The following is a 16,756-nucleotide window of genomic DNA, read 5'->3' as shown; positions in this document are numbered from 1 at the left end:
TTACACTTTTGTAATTGTCATTACCTTAGAGACGAGACAATTCCTACCACAAGGCTGTCTGCATTTCTGAAATATGTACTATTCACAGTTTGCTTGTGCTAATAGAAATCTGATCAGATTAAGATACATATCAAATTAGTTTTGCAATTTTGAAATCTGAAATGGTGATTGTGTCTTGTTGCAAAACAACAATTATTTCTTCATTTTCTATAAATTCCAATTTAATATAACTACCTGTTATGAGAAACACTTTCATTTTAGTTAAGTAAAAGCACCAAGTTTGATGTTTTCTTTGATTCAATATATAAATTACATCAAATTTCCCATACTAATGTTTAGGCTCATTACTAACTGGGTACAGATTATAAGGATTACATTTCTTTAAAAACATTTATTTTCCATTGTCCTTAAAATATACTTTGCACCCATTTTAACACAAAAACATTTTATTTAAAATAAAAACTTTAATATATAAGCACCCCCTTAAGCATCTTTATCTTTTAGGAACACATACTGAAATATTTTCATTTGAAATAAGGCTTTTTGGATTTACTTCAAAATAATCTAGGAGGGAGGAAAGTGGTGAAGGCATAGACAAAACAACATTGACCATGAGTTGATAATTACCATTTGAATGATTTGTCCTTGGGAGTTCATTACATCATTTTGTTTACTTTCATATACTTAACTTTCACCCTTATAAAAAGTCAAAAACAACTAAAACATTAACCTACCAACAAAGTAACTAAGTACAATGGTACATGTAACTATTCAATGCCATTATTTCCTGACACAATCAACTTAGTATGAATGCAAGTTTCATGGGCACAGAAACTTTGGTCTTATTCACTGCTCTATTCCCAGCACCTGGAACAGTACTTGGCACACAGCAAGCACCACATACATAACATACATTCCACTTTGCTATCTCAATTTTACACTCCTGTTGGCATCACATGCTTTTTACTAGAAAAGTACCACACCTAACTAAAAAATTTGATTACCCACCAGGCTGGTGGACTTCTGCTTTCAAAAGCCTGAGGTTTCCTCACTCTGATCCTTCATGTTTTATGACATGTCTCTGTATTGTAGCACTTACTGGTTTAATTCACTCACTGAATTTTCAATGAAATATTGATTTTTCTGGGTCATTGCAATGGCTTTCGGGAATAATGGGTCAAATATCTGAAACTGGAACTGCCCCAGAAAATTAGGATAGGACTTCCCTGGTGCAGTAGTTAAGAATCAGCCTGCCAATGCAGGGGGCACGGGTTCAAGCCCTGGTCCGGGAAGATCCCACATGTCGCGGAGCAACTAAGCCCGTGCGCCACAACTACTGAGCCTGCGCTCTAGAGCCTGCGAGCCACAACTATTGAGCCCACATGCCACAACTACTGAAGCCCGCGTGCCTAGAGCCCGTGCTCCACAAGAGAAGCCACCACAATGAGAAGGCTGTGCACCACAACGAAGAGTAGCCCCCACTCGCCACAACTAGAGAAAGCCCACGCATAGCAACGAAGACCCAATGCAGCCAAAAATAAATGAAATAAGATAATTTTTTTGGAAAAAAAATTAAGACGTACTACAGAATGTAGCCAAGAATTGATCATATCTCTCTGGAAATAGTGACAACAAAAACAAAGTTAAGTTCATGCAATTCTGCCAGCCAAAAAAATTAAACACCTCCTAGGGCAGCTCTACACAAACGAACATCAGCAAATGAACACTTAAGATTTTGTATTTCACACATGTAATTTTCACATTTCAAGTAAACTGTAAAAAAAAAACATTGCACTTTAGGTAATGATATGCATGTTTGGGTAGGTAATGTAAAGTGTACTGTTGTCCACAGTTTACTTTGAAATGCATCCCCAAAATTTGATGGATTAAGTGTATGCATAAAGGACAGACAGATGGATAAAGACATGATAAAACAAGTTCAGTTAAATGTTAACAGTTGAATCTAAATGATGAGTAAATGGATGTTCACTATAAAATTCAACTTTGCTGTAGGTTTGAAAACTTTCATAATAAAATACTGAAAAAAGTTTTATTTACATGGGGAAATTTACAGGAACACTGACTGGGTAAAACAATAAAATGCGAGGCATAAAAAGAATTAAATTATGCATGTGCACACTTTTAATAAAAGTGTTTCATGAAATAAGAGTGGGAAGAAAAGGAATATTTCCACATTAATATACTTTAAGCAACAGTATCTGGAATATGTATATAACTGAATTGCTAAATGAAGTAGACTTGATTATTTATTTCAAGTTGGATTAAAAACAGATGTCTGATTTTATCTTGGGTACATTTAAATATGAGAATATATGGAACAAATATATGTCCCATATATTACCTATAAGACCTTAGAAATTAACAAACTCATGTTCTGAATTCACTAAAAACTTGATTTCTGATTGGCTAGAGTCTCCAGGAGGGAAATAACCAATGACAAAAACAGTAGATATATTCAACTAACCCAAGGAAATAAATATTGTTATGTAATTACTTAATTATAAAACCTAATTATGTAACTCAAAACTAATTATATGTGACAGAAAAATTTTTAAAAGAAAAATTTTTTTGGCCGCACAACACGGCTTGCGGGATCTTAGTTTCCCAACCAGGGTTTGAACCCAGGCCATGGCAGTGAAAGCTCCAAGTCCTAACCACTGGACTGCCAGGGAACTTCCAAAAAATAAATTTTTTTTAAAATGTTGCTGCTCATCACTACCCTCAGTCTTTACAATTCTCACTGCTACCAAGATTAGAAAATCTTTTACTTAATATGCATTTGTTAAAGGAACAGAAGAAGAAGGCAGGTAGAAGCAGATAGGACTGCTTCAGTCCCAGTTACATTACAGTGCCCCATATATAAGCTGCTAGTGTTTTGATCCTAGTTTCCAAACTTTAAAAAGTTTGGAAAAAGTTTAAAAACATCTTTAAAAATCTGAAATAAGCCAATGGAAAATGGACATTTTATGTTGCAACTTCATTAAAATGTTCCACATTACCTATCTGTTCCCTATCAAGCTAACAAGGCGGACTTCCACAACTGGAAATTTACTGGTATCTAAAAGCCATTGTTACAAAACTTGAAAAAGGCTACAAAATCATATAACCAAGCCCACAGAAATTACAGATTAAAAAGTAGAAAGCATGGTTTTAAAAATAAAGACCTTACAGGGACTTCCCTGGTGCTCCAGTGGTTAAGACTCCACGCTCCCAACGCAGGGGGCCCAGGTTCAATCCCTCGTCAGGGAACTAAATCCTGTGTGCCGCAATTAAAGATCCCGCATGCCGCAACTAAAGATGTCACAACTAAAGATCCTGCATGCTGCAACTTTATTTATCCTGGCACAGCCAAATAAGTAAATAAATATTTTTAAAAATAAAATTAAAAAATTAAAAGTAAAGGCCTTACAGACATCTAGAAGTTAAATGTAGATGTTGGGTGATAATCAATGTCCTCCCAACAAAGGAATGTGTATGTTTACATGCAGATTCTGTGTAGTATACTTCTTTGGGCTTAAGTCTCCTATTTATCTACCCAAGTTTAAGACTAAATAAAAATTTATGTGAAGCACCTTAAAAGTAACTTATTATTGACACAGAAGTAACTTTTAAATGCTCTAAAATGCTAAAATAATAATTGATATATTTGTCAAGTTGTACATTGAGGATAAGCTTTCCAATACTCAAATTAAGTGTAATTTAACATCAGCACCAAAATACATGTGTCCAATTGCCTTCCAAGTTTATCAAAGCTAGAAGCTCACAAAATAGTTGCTTTATAACTGAGGTCATACTAGTGTAGTAGGTACCTTCTAGAGTCCCTATTTGATGTCATACTTTATGTCATAGCAATAGTTTCTCAAACACATTTCTGATGTATCAGAACTGGGAATGAATGGGACAAAGGGAACAGTAAGAAAAAAAAAGAGAAATGCAGTAAAATTGTTTGGAGAACAGAACCCAAACATACAAAATAAAATAGAACATTAACTTTGTCTATCCCAGACACTAATGAGAGTGGGTTATCACTTTATGAAGGACTAGCTAAAGTTTTACATTTAGAAAAAAATATATATTCTGTCCTTTCAAAATTTTAGGTAAAGTTTTATTTAGGTATGACAGCCACATAAAAAAGTGTACAAACCGTAAATGTATTTCTGGATAAATTTTCACAAGGTAATCACACTGTGTAACTACCACCCAGATCAAGAAACTGAACACTCCCAGCATGGCAAAAGCCTTCCTGTGCTCTTTCCCAGTCACTACCTCTGTCTCCCAAAAGTAACCTCTTTCCTGGCTAGTTCTGCCTGTTTTGAAACTTTGTATAAAAGGCATCATACAGGACACGCTCTTCTTTCTTCCAGTATTGCTGTTGCATATGGCAGCAGTCCATTCTTTCTCATTGTTGTATAACTGCACAATTAATTTATCCATGCTGTTGGACACTTGGATTGTTGCCAGTTTGGAGTTCTTATGAATAATGCTGCTTGGGAACATTCTTGTACATATCAATATCATACACCAATATACTTTTTAAAATAACATTAGATGATCTCTGCTTTGTAAGCAAGTATTTTAAAACTTTTAATTATGTTTTTATTAGATCCAAAGTCAGAATTACAACTTTAGTGATTTACATTTCTAGTTCCAGTGTCACTTAAACACTTTAACCCAAGAATTCTGTCGGTCCCTGAAATCAGATGTGAATAAAAAATTACTTTTTCACCTAAAAGTAGGCAACAAACAACACAACAGCAAAAGCAGTATCTGTGGCTTCACCATCAACAGAAATCACAGATATTTTTATGTTCATGTTATAGCTGTTGCAGATACCTCAAAGTATCATTTACACTCATCACTCCTTTGAAAACACAGCAATGAAATCCCCACCACTAGTTCTTGCTTGATAGCTAATGACCTACTAAAAGAAGTATATATTACTATATCACAAATTTGGTTTCTAATAGTTTTATAATTATATTCAAATATAAGTGGTCTCCTTTAATTCTGTGTATTTTATTTTATAGTTTTAAAAATGCTATTCTAGGGCTTCCCTGGTGGCGCAGTGGTTGAGAGGCCGCCTGCTGATGCAGGGGACACAGGATCGTGCCCCGGTCTGGGAGGATCTCACATGCCGCGGAGCGGCTGGGCCCCTGAGCCGTGGCCGCTGAGACTGCACGTCCAGAGCCTGTGCTCCGCAACGGGAGAGGCCACAACAGTGAGAGGCCCTCGTACCGGGAAAAAAAAAAAAAAAGAAAAAATTCTATTCTAGGAAGAGATCCATAGGTTTCACAACACTGCTAAAGGGATCATGGCACAGAAAAGGTTAAGAACCTACGCTTTTTTAACTAAAATGTAGGTGTAACATAAAAAGCAAAGGGATAATTTTCCAAGAGCCATCAAAGGGGTATAACATATGGAAAGGAAAGGAAGGCTTTAAATTACTAACCATAATAAGACCAAGTTCACCAGAAAAAATGTAGTGTCTTGAGTCTTGTGGAGGGGGGATGTGGGAATACAGAAGGATTTATAAAGTAACAGAAGTTGATTGGTGGGGGGGCAGTTGGAGAGACCAATCTAATGGAATTAAAAGAAGAGAGACCAGAGGAATGAACTTGGACAAGTTCTGGGCACATTCCACGCTCCAGAAGGAGAAAAGCAGTCTGGGCTCCTCCCCATCGAGGAGAAACCTAGCAGCCAGAGAACTTAAGGAAGTGAGATTTACCTTTAGGAACTTACAATTGAGTACATCTAGTCTGATGTCAAGGGCCCTTGTGGTAAAAACATACCTCCCTATCTGCTTACCACTGATGAAATTATGAAAATTGCCTCTGTTTCACTTTTACACACACACAAAAGGTATAAAATGAAAACATTTGGGTTTGTTTAAATTTTACTACAATATCCTCATTCATTGAGGACTTCCCTCACCTGTCATCTTTACCTCAACTGCCATCATCAGCAACTTCAGTGTTCAGCTACAATCTGACTTTCTTAACTCTGCATACAGGAATCACCTGATGAACTTTTGAACAACACTATTGTCCAGATCTTATCCACAGAGATTATGACTTAATTATCTAGGGCCCATTCATGGGTATTTAAGAGCCCTCTAGGTAATGTACAGTGAGGACTGACAACCCCTAATCTAGATTACTGATCCAAAATCTAACCTCAAAGTTTTGTTGACCTCAACTCCAATAACCTTCACCCACCCTCATTCCCACCACCATATACTGAACTTCAGTCACCCAGAACTGTTCCATCTTGGAAACTCTACATTCCAAAATACTGATTGCTTATCTTTCCACCATACCCTGGTCTTCAACCTCATTAAGCCTTTCCTGTCCCTCAACCCCTTACTTCTTTCAATCCATTGTCCCTCTCATAGCCTTATTCCCTTTCCTAATCAGCCCATTCCACATATCGCCTCAATAATTCTTCAATATCCTTATCTCCCTGGATCCACCATTCATTTTGGAATCTTAAATCAATACAACTTGCTTTCTCTACTCCCAACCTGGGCTACTTAGATAATAAAGTACACAATCCTGCAGATTGGTGCCCCTATAAAATTTAAGGTACATAAGCTTACAGCCCCTCAGCAACAGTCTTTTTAAACATCTCTAGTCAGGAGATACCTACAATGGCTACACCAAACTTCAATGGCCTCAAGTCTCCCTCTATCTCCTCCACTTTCAATAGATGATCTTGCCACCTCTTACTTGAGAGAAAAATAAAGGCTGTTAGCTATGAGCTTTCTCAAATCCATTCTCACACAGACAATGACCTTACTAGAGATAGAGAGGGCCCTACTTATTGGTCTTTATGACACTGATAAACTGATTATTCCCATCTTAAAACTCACTCCTCCCCCAGCATATTTAAGCCAGCTTCCTTGATAAGCAATAGCCTCTGGGCAGGTCCCTCAACTTCCAGTTTTAACAGCTCTTTAAGCCAACTCCCACTGCAGTGTGTTCTATCATATAACACAGCATGCACACATAATGCAGAATGGTGTCTTAAAAGTTTTACGTCATAACTTTCCCCATGATTTTATCATGAGTATTTCCCATTGTTCTCTGAAATTATATTTCTGTATATAAATCTCTGTCTACATTTTAAGGCTTCTAAAACACTGTACTACAGTCTAGAAATGTACCATTAACACTCAGAATTGTTTTGAAGATTAGGAAGTTGATATATACCTCACTTACAGTAAGTAGGTACTAGTTAAATAGATAGTTACAATAAATTTCCATTTAAAGTAAGTCATCCCCTCTCTAAATTACCTTATTTTATAATTTGGAGCTATGTAAAAGTGTTACATTAAAAAAAAAAACCTAATTAGAAAAGAAAAAAAAAAAGGCAAACCATCAAAAACAAAGTACGGCTTCCCTGGTGGGGCAGTGGTTAAGAATCGGCCTGCCAATGCAGGGGACATGGGTTCGATCCCTGGCCCAGAAAGATCGCACATGTCGCAGAGCAACTAAGCCCGTGCACCACAACTACTGAGCCTGCACTCTAGAGCCCATGAGCCACTTGAGCCCAGGTGCCACAGCTACTGAAGCCTGCATGCCTAGAGCCCGTGCTCTGCCACAAGCGAAGCCACGACAATGAGAAGCCCGCACAACTCAACGAAGAGTAGCCCCCGCTCACTGCAACTAGAGAAAGCCCGCACACAGCAATGAAGACCCAATACAGCCAAAAATAAAAACAAATAAATAAATTAATTTTTTAAAAAAAAGGTAAAACAAACCCAACTATATATTCAGTTAATGGCATAACCACACAGAAAATTCTTTTAAGTATCCCAAATTTCTAACGGGATATATCCATGGGAGAGTAAGGGACCTAAAAAAATAATTTTTAAAAAATTCATCCCTTTTCCCATCCCTGTGTTAGTCCTACACCTTGTTTATCTATCACTTGTTTGTTCTAGGTAAACTATAAAATAATTCTATCAAGCTGAAAAAATTTTTAAATTGAGATTTTGATTAGAAACATCAAGACTATTAATTAACCTGGAAAGAAATGACATTTTGTAATAATTAAGTCTGCCCCTTCTGCAATATGGGCGGCCTCTTCATTTTTTCCAACTTAATTCATTTTAGATCAACCCCAAGCTAAGCTGTAACCTAGGCCAAATGACAACCATGAAGATGATATCACCCATTTAAGTGGGTTGTAGGATTTACTTACAAAATATACAAAAAATAACATATAAACTAATATTTGTGCCCTTTGATAGTGTATAATGAATCCATAATATACCCATATACCATCACCATGAGCCCAATCCCTTGGTGCTTAGAATGGGCCTAAGCAAAAGTTTAATAAGATTGACAGCTTCTTGACCTTACCCAAACCCTCCCTTGGGTCTCTATAGAGGATTTTGAGGAGAGAAAGAGAGCATACATACATTCAATAAACAGTGAGCTCCTACTATGTGCCAGGTACTAAACACAGTGCTGGGAATACAATAATAAGCAAAACAGCAAGCTCCTTTAGAAAAGAAAAGGACTGATTCAAAATTACCAATTCCCAGAGCAACAAAGAGACAAGCAGTAGAACAGCAAAGCAGAAACTGCCTACCTCCTCCTACTTTAGAATTTCACATATCCAATTTGCAAACATTTTTAGGCATATAGAAAAACAGGTGACAGCCAATAGGAGCAGGTGCTCAAGTATTTCTTTGTTAACTGATGGTCTGAGCTTTATCAAACCTCAAATTTTCTTCACAAATTAACTCCCTTTTAGAAATTTAAGCAAGAAATATAAAATACAGATTTTCTACATAAATAAAATGTTGCTTTTCATTTTCAAACTTTTGACTTTTAAAAGATAAGCTTGATCTATCTACATTTCAACTAGCTTTTGGTAGACAAAATTCACTTGGACACTTGGTTCTGAATTATTCTACAGGTAAGAACAACTTACACTGGGGTGACTTCGAGGAGGTACTCTTTCTCTTGGAGGTCTTTCATAGTCATATCGTCCCTCAGACCACATTTCATCTCTTCTGTAAGCCACTAAAGAATAAAAAAAAAGAAATCAAAGAATAATGGGTTTTATGTTACTATGAAATAGTAAAGAAGAAAAGGAAAAAGTAAATGATTACATTCTAATACAGATATTTTCCAGAGATACTTAAGGGAAAAAAAATGTAAGTGATCAAAAGGAAAAAACAATGATTATGGCAATTCTTCAAAACAATTTGAAATTTTCTTTAAAAAAAAAATGTAATTGAAAGCCCCACCTTCCTTCTATTTCCAAAGCTATTTAAAAGCTTCAAAGACCTTATTCTCATCAACTTTGGGAAGATCCATAAGACCACAGATTTTTCATTCTCATAGAGTAAAAATTAGAAAAGATTCATTTTAATGAACAGTATAAAAGGCTAATAAGCAAAGCTGGATGGTGTGTACAACAGTAGTTTCAGCTTTTCTACATCCTTGGAGCTTACGGTCTCTTTATGTCCAATGAAGTGGTTTTAACTGAAAAAAATACTAAATAAACACTCCTGTAAAAACAAACTCAACAGGACTTCCCTGGTGGCACAGTGGTTGAGAATCCACGTGCCAATGCAGGGGACACGAGTTCAAGCTCTGGTCCAGGAAGATCCCACACACCACAGAGCAACTAAGCCCATGTGCCACAAATACTAAGCCTGCACTCTAGAGCCCACGAGCCACAACTACTGAAGCCGGCATGCCCCAGAGCCCAAGCTCTGCAACTACTGAGCCTGCACTCTAGGGCCCGCGTGCCACAACTACTGAGCCCACATGCTGCAACTACTGAAGCCCACGCACCTAGAGCCTGTGCTCCGCAACAAGGGAAGCCACCGCAATGAGGCCGCGCACCAGAACAAAGAATAGCCCCACTCGACACAACTAGAGAAAGCCTGTGCACAGCAACAAAGACCCAACGCAGCCAAAATAAATAGGAAAAAAAACCCCACAAAACACACTCAACAAACCTTGAGACAAACCACTCTTGATTTTGTTTTTAATACTATAATCTTATTTTAATGCAGAGGCACCTTCATAAAATTTGAAATTAAAAGTTCTGTCAGCATTTTTCCCATTTGGGATGCAGAGAGAGGCTTCCTACTTTAACAGACAGCTGACATTTTCTGGGTAGAGGGCTAATTCAGTGCGTTACAGAGTCCAGACGAAAGAGCATCTGTGAACAGGTAAACAAGGCAAATAAGACAGAAGATGAGAATAGGGTACAGGAAACAGCCCAAAGGTCATTTACATGAAATGGTGATACAGTAATTGAGGGGTTGGCAAATGTTTTTTTAACGGACCAGACAAATATTTTTGGCCCTGCAGATCACAAGTCTCTGTCACGACTACTCAATTCTGGTAGTATAAATGACAGCAGTCATAGGCAATATATATATATGTATGGGTGTGGCCGTGTTCCCAAAACATTTTATTTACAAAACCAGGCAGGTGGCCCACAGGGAATAGCTCGACAAGCCCTGGAGTAGATGACAAACGGTTAACAGGGCAGAACTGGGAGAGGGTGAAGTAATCATGGTGCAGGTTAGAACTGTGAACCATCCTGATGTGTAGAAGGATGATCATGAGCGAGAAGTGAAAATGGAACAGGTACCAAGTTATGGCCTTTTAGTACATAGAAAATAAGGCAACAAGTCCACATACATAGTCCACAAATCAGTGAAGATGAAAAATATTTCAGAGAAGCCATATGTCAAGAGATTTTTGGTGGTTCTTTCTGATGTAATACTAAGGGGGAAGAAAAAGAAATAGACAATCCATTTTGGCAGCATAGAACTGTAATAGTTTAGGTTAGTTTATGCTAAGGAAAAAACAAAGACTGGAAGATGAGAGCAATATTTTTTTAACACTATCATAGTAAAATCAATCTTAATTTTCTCTGTACAAACAAACCTATAATATTTTCTAATACAATCAGACCAAATAAAATGAACTAACTAACCAAAGATGCCTAGGGAAATGTTAATTTAAATTACAAATTAGCTTTTAACATTATGCATACATCAACCTGAATTCTAACTCTACAATCAGACATCATTAACAGTGTTATTTCAAAGTAACCAGTCTTTTAGGTAGAAGAACTGATGGAAACTTAAAAGGAAAAGAAATAGTCAACATGGAAAAGAAATAGTCAACATTGCTTCTCCTCACCTACCTTTACTGAATCCAGGTTTCAGTAAAAGGGTTTCAGTCTAAAGAATGAGTTAGGCTTTATACTACTTAAGATACAGTACACAGAAATAGTAACAGCAACAAACTGAAATCAAATCACAGGAAAAAATCAACAACCCAAAAGAAAAATTGACATATGATATGAAGACAGTTTACAAGAAAGGAAACACAATGGCTCAATCTTTTGAAAAGATGCCCACCTTTCTTCAAAATAAAGAAGATGAAAACTAAAACTATAATGGAGTACCCAAAGCTCTGAAGAAAGCAAACTGTTTTGATGAGAATAAGGAAAGCAACACTCATAATTAACGGAGGAAGTATAATTTGGAATAGACGGGAACAATTTGACAGTATCTATTGAAAATGTTAAATGCACATATGCTTTGACCTGGCAATTCCACTTCTACGTATACTTGTACATGTGCATGGCAAAGACTGAAAGCAACCTAAAATGTCCCTCAGGAGGGTACAGGTTAAATACAGTGCTGTACATTCACATAAAGGAATTCTATGCAAACCATTTCAAAGAAAAATAATCCCATATATAACAATATAGAAAGATTGCCAAGATACACTGCTAAGTAAAAAAGAGCAAAGGGCAATCTAACATGTAGAGTATGCTGACACTCTGGAAGTAAAAAGGCAAGTTATGAATACATATATGCTTTTGCACAGACCAGTTCTGGGAGTATAAGCAAGAGAACATAACCGTGCCTACGTCTGGGAAAAATGGGGTGGCTGGAGTATAGGAGGGTAAATATTTCCACCGCATGTTTTATACATCTTGTCATCTATTATAAAAATAAGAAACTGTTTTTAAAGGTCCTGAAAATCATTCAATAAGTATAATGTGTCAATTGATGGCAAAAATTATGACTATAAATTAATGAACTAAAGGAGAACATAAGGAAAAGTAAGATTTTGTAATTAATGAGAAACAAAAATAAACTACAAGAATTCTAAAGAAATTCTATATAGTTTCTTAACTAGATACAGCAATAAAATACTGAAATCTACTGGCTGCCCACAAAGAATGTATGAATAATTACTATACTACTTACTTGAGTCTTTTCAGGAATCAAATTTAAAGTTTTCAACAATCTCCTGTAGGTGGGCGGGAAAATACAGACATAAGGATTTGTGCCTGTATGTACGAATGGAGAAAAATAACTAAACCTTCATATTTGTATAAATAAAACTCTCAAAATAAAAAATTATGCGCCTTAATAAGCAAGACTCCCTTCAAACACATCTTTGAAAATAGAAGATATTACTTTGACCACCAGAGGCCACTCAAGTTTCGTAAGAAGAACAAAATTACATCAAGAAGACTTCTAGTCCTAACTTTGCCAGCTGAGAGCTGGACAGGGCATAACTCTTACCCTTTCTCTGAAAGGATTGCACTAGATGTTTAAGTCATTTTTACCTAGAATATTAAAAACACTAGTTTTAAAATACCTCACATATTGAAAGAAAATCTGGCATCCTCAGTCTGGAAAACCCTACAGTTTTATATTGGCAATAAATGGTCCCAAGTTCAAAAGTAATCCCAATATCAAGCCAGTAATCATTGACTCATCAAAGAACACCAAACTTATTAGGTATAAGTTTAATGGAGAACTTTTAATGACTTTCTCTTAAAATATACGAAGTACACTGAGCAGGCTTAGGTAAAATTTAAAAAAACAAAGGGCATGTACGATTAACAAAGGAAATTCCAAGTATTTCAAATATTCTTACGTTTAAAAAAAAAAGTGACTCCAAATCTACTCAAGGCTGTAGCCCTACCTACCACTTTACATGAAATTCAAAGGATAGAGGAGTGGGTCTACTAGAAAGACTAGGGTCACCTAATTGCTTTATAGAAATTTTGAGAAGTGCCTCACTAGCTGAGTGCAGAAATAAGACTGTATTTATAGTCTTAAATTTATAGGTCACTCCTGATCTAGTTGCCTTTTTCTGCTTGGCAGTTTGGAAGACAAATAGCAAAAATTTTATTGCAATTACCTCACAGTATTTCTACTTTAATTAATAAATCCACAGCTTACAGAAGCTAAAAAAAAAAAAGCAAAGAAAGTAACAGTATTTAATTTTGATGAAAACCTAGCAATTGGAAACAAAGCAGCTAGAACAAGGCAAAAAACAGAAACATAATCATACAGAAAGTCAATAGCACTGTCTAGAATATACATCATCAAGAGACAAGAGACCAATTAAATTCAGTTGTGGAAGAGCTAAACGTAAGCAAATGGATCAGAGTTAAAATCCAGAGACAGAGAAAAAACCTAAATAAAAGCAAATTTATCTGATGGGGAGTCATTGTTTAATAGGTATGTTGTTTCAGTTTGGGAAGATGAAAAGCATTGGGTGGTGGTGATGGTTGCACAACAGTGTGAATGTAAATACTTAACACCACTGAACTGTATGCTTAAATGGCTAAAAAGGAAAATTTTATGTATATTTTACCACAATTTAAAAAAAATTTTTTAACGTGAGTTTATCTGGCACCAGCTGACTTTGCTGAATGTAACAATCACTTCTGTAAGGCATCAATCTGTATTTTGAACTTAATTTCTACGAGAAACAGAGAGCATCCACAGAACAGCAAGTTATTACACTACTGTTACCAAAATTTCAATTCCTATATTTAATCCTATGACAACTTTTCATATTTGACTTCATACCTGATGATGCCCCAATGGAGTATTCACCTTACCTGGTGCTACAGAAATCTCAGTTTCAAGGAAAATGTTTAGTAAATAAGGTAAATTTTCTTTTACCTTAAGAAGTTGACAATTTTTAAAGATCTTAATTTAAAATTTCAATTACTGTAAATATAGGAATAATTTTAAAAAAGGAAGTTAGTTTTCTTTACAAATAACAAATAAATTGCTTACATGTCTACATTACAATGATTAAATAGAAATATTAGGCTATAAAGTAATCTCTAATAATCAATTATTTCATTTTTAAGTTACCTCTTACCAGTGAGTATACTGAAATATTAATATCTTTACAGAATCTGCAGGTATTCAGTTTTTAAATGTACTCTTACCATACCTATTGCTTTTACAAAACAGCAATATCAGAATATAATTCTTTATTTTATCCAAATTACTGTGTATTTTCAGAATAAGAACATAAAAATAGTAGAACACAATGTAATGGTGAAATTAAACAGAACTTGGTGTAGCAAAATAATTAGCACCTACTAGTAGAAAACACCCCAAAAAATCAAACACCACTGGTAAGGCCCATGCCAAATTATTAAACTTCTTTTATCCTTAAGAAACCTAGACTACCAAGGGGGAAGGGGGGTGTGGGATGAATTGGGAGATTGGGATTGAAATATATACACTACTGATACTATGTATTAAATAGATAACTAATGGGAACCCACTGTATAGCACAGGGAACTCTATTCAATGCTCTCTGGTGACCTAAATGGGAAGGAAAACCAAAAAAGAGGGGATATATGTGTACATATAGCTGATTCACTTTGCTGTATAGTAGAAACTAACACAGCATTGTAAAGCAACTATACTCCAATAAAAATTAATTTTAAAAAAAGAAGTCTATATAATTGGGGAAGGCAGTAATATAAACAGACGATTCCATATGCAACCCTGTACTGTTAGCAAAACAAAACAGAAGACACAGTTTGATGATTACATACAAAAGAAAGAACATTGGGCTGTAAAGAAGATTGGCTTTAAGCCCGATCTTTAATTAAAACAACAGAAAAGGGAAAAGGTATTAGAGCAGGAGGATATAACGAAGGTACTATAGGATAATAAGGGAAGAATATGCTAATATCACCTTGAATTCAAAGAATCTTTTTTGAACATATGTATAACTGATTCACTTTGTTACAGAGCAGAAACTAACACACCATTGTAAAGCAAGTATACGCCAATAAAGATGTAAAATAAATAAATAAATAAAATAAAATAACTGATGAGTACAGTAACCTTATGATTAGCGGCACATGTTTATGACATTATCCAGATTTAGGCTATTGACCCGTTCTGCAACTGAAGCCAGTCAGCTAAATTTAAACTAAGGTGCTCTGACTCCCAGTGAAGTGATCATGTTACTTACCCTGTCATCACTTCACTAATCTCCTCCCATTAAGGAAGTATCAGAAGTACTCCAGTGAAGTTCTCTGATCCAACACCGTATGAAAACTGAATACAACTGAAAAATGGAAGGACCCCTCTACATGACAATTAAGCAGAGAATAGAATTAGAATTCAGTGTGGGGAATGTAGGCTTCATTTAGAAGTTTGCTAATAACTGGTTGTAGATTACAAAAATCTCATTCTCTTATGCCATATTCAATAGAGTACGTTTAATATACCATCATGGTATATTTATGTCCAGGAAGAAATAAGCTTTCTTAGAGCATTCCATTGAGCTACCCAACCACTGTCATGTTAGCTTCAATTGAGGGCAAAGATGACAGGGAGGACTTGAATTCTCGGTAAGAGTAGCCTGGAAATTGAGAAACTGGAAAGTCACAGGCAATATTCTTCTGTCAAACTATTCACGCTTTGAATCCACAGGCAAGGCAACAGAGAAAGATCCGTTTTTCATTTTATCTAAAAGGTTATAATAGCAGCTTAGACTACAGAGAAACTCTGTACATTGCTCTAGCCAGCTTCCAGTATTAAATACACACAGGATAAATAGCTTTCCCTCCTTCCCAAATGCATTCTTTTCACTCTTTATATTCATTCAGTAACTATTTTGATAGCAAACCATGGTTAGCAATTAGGTCACATTTGACCTCATGCTTTAGATGAGCCATAGGCCTTCACACTGGCAATTGCCCACCCAGGATGCTTTTCTCCAGGTATCTGCATGGTTAAAGCCTTCAATGTCACCTCTAATGTCTTCTTAATGTCATTTTTCTACCAGATCCCCCTAATCTTGCTCTTTTTTTCACAGCATTAATCATCTAAGATACTATATAACTTTGATGTATATTATTGGTCCCTTGCTACTAGGAATGTGAACTATATGAAAACAGGGATCTCTACATTGTTCATTGATTAATATTAAGCACCTAGAATAATTTGCACAACGTATGTGCTCAGTATTCATGGAGTAAATGTATTAAAGCTGGTAACATGCCCCCTCTGGATAAATGACTCCCACATCTCCACTTCCTTTCAAGAGGATATCTCACAGCACCTCCAACTCAATATGCCAGAACAGCTCTTCACACTTCTCAGAAAACTGCTTTATCTCCTGTTTTCCCCATTTTGGTCAATGACACTATATCAGATACCCAAAGACCCAAATCAGAAACCTGAGTCACACAAGACCCAAAACTTTTCATATCTAAGTAACTAAATCCAGGTATATCTACCACCTCAATATATAAGGTACATGTATCTCCACTTCCTGAACCCAGCTACCACTGTCTTTGTTCATATGCTCTTAATCTAGCCATTGGACTCCCTAACAGTAAAACACTGGTCTCCTTGCTTCTGATGTCATCTCTTCCACTCAGCAAACTGCAGCCAGAG

General features: G+C 36.0%; 1 protein-coding gene across 9 annotated transcripts in view; it reads right to left on the bottom strand.

Moving 5' to 3' along the window:
- The window catches only part of PPHLN1 (periphilin 1), a 138,414-nt gene that overhangs the window by 116,465 nt on the left and 5,193 nt on the right, over positions 1–16,756 (bottom strand). For 5 of the 9 annotated variants that reach the window (XM_024740441.1, XM_024740442.1, XM_024740447.1 and 2 more), the window contains exons 2-3: positions 12,284–12,326; positions 8,962–9,053 (exon numbers count right to left, since the gene is read on the bottom strand). In XM_024740441.1, coding sequence (XP_024596209.1) covers positions 8,962–9,053; position 12,284 — 93 coding nt within the window. In that variant the 5' untranslated portion in view covers positions 12,285–12,326. The remainder of the gene's footprint in view (positions 1–8,961; positions 9,054–12,283; positions 12,327–16,756) is intronic. The other 4 variants (XM_024740445.1, XM_024740439.1, XM_024740440.1 and 1 more) reach the window with 1 other exon arrangement.

This window comes from Neophocaena asiaeorientalis, unplaced genomic scaffold, assembly GCF_003031525.2.
Source record: "Neophocaena asiaeorientalis asiaeorientalis breed wild unplaced genomic scaffold, Neophocaena_asiaeorientalis_V1.1 scaffold340, whole genome shotgun sequence".
NCBI classification, from domain to species: domain Eukaryota; kingdom Metazoa; phylum Chordata; class Mammalia; order Artiodactyla; family Phocoenidae; genus Neophocaena; species Neophocaena asiaeorientalis.
This window is presented reverse-complemented; position numbering and strand designations above follow the sequence as displayed.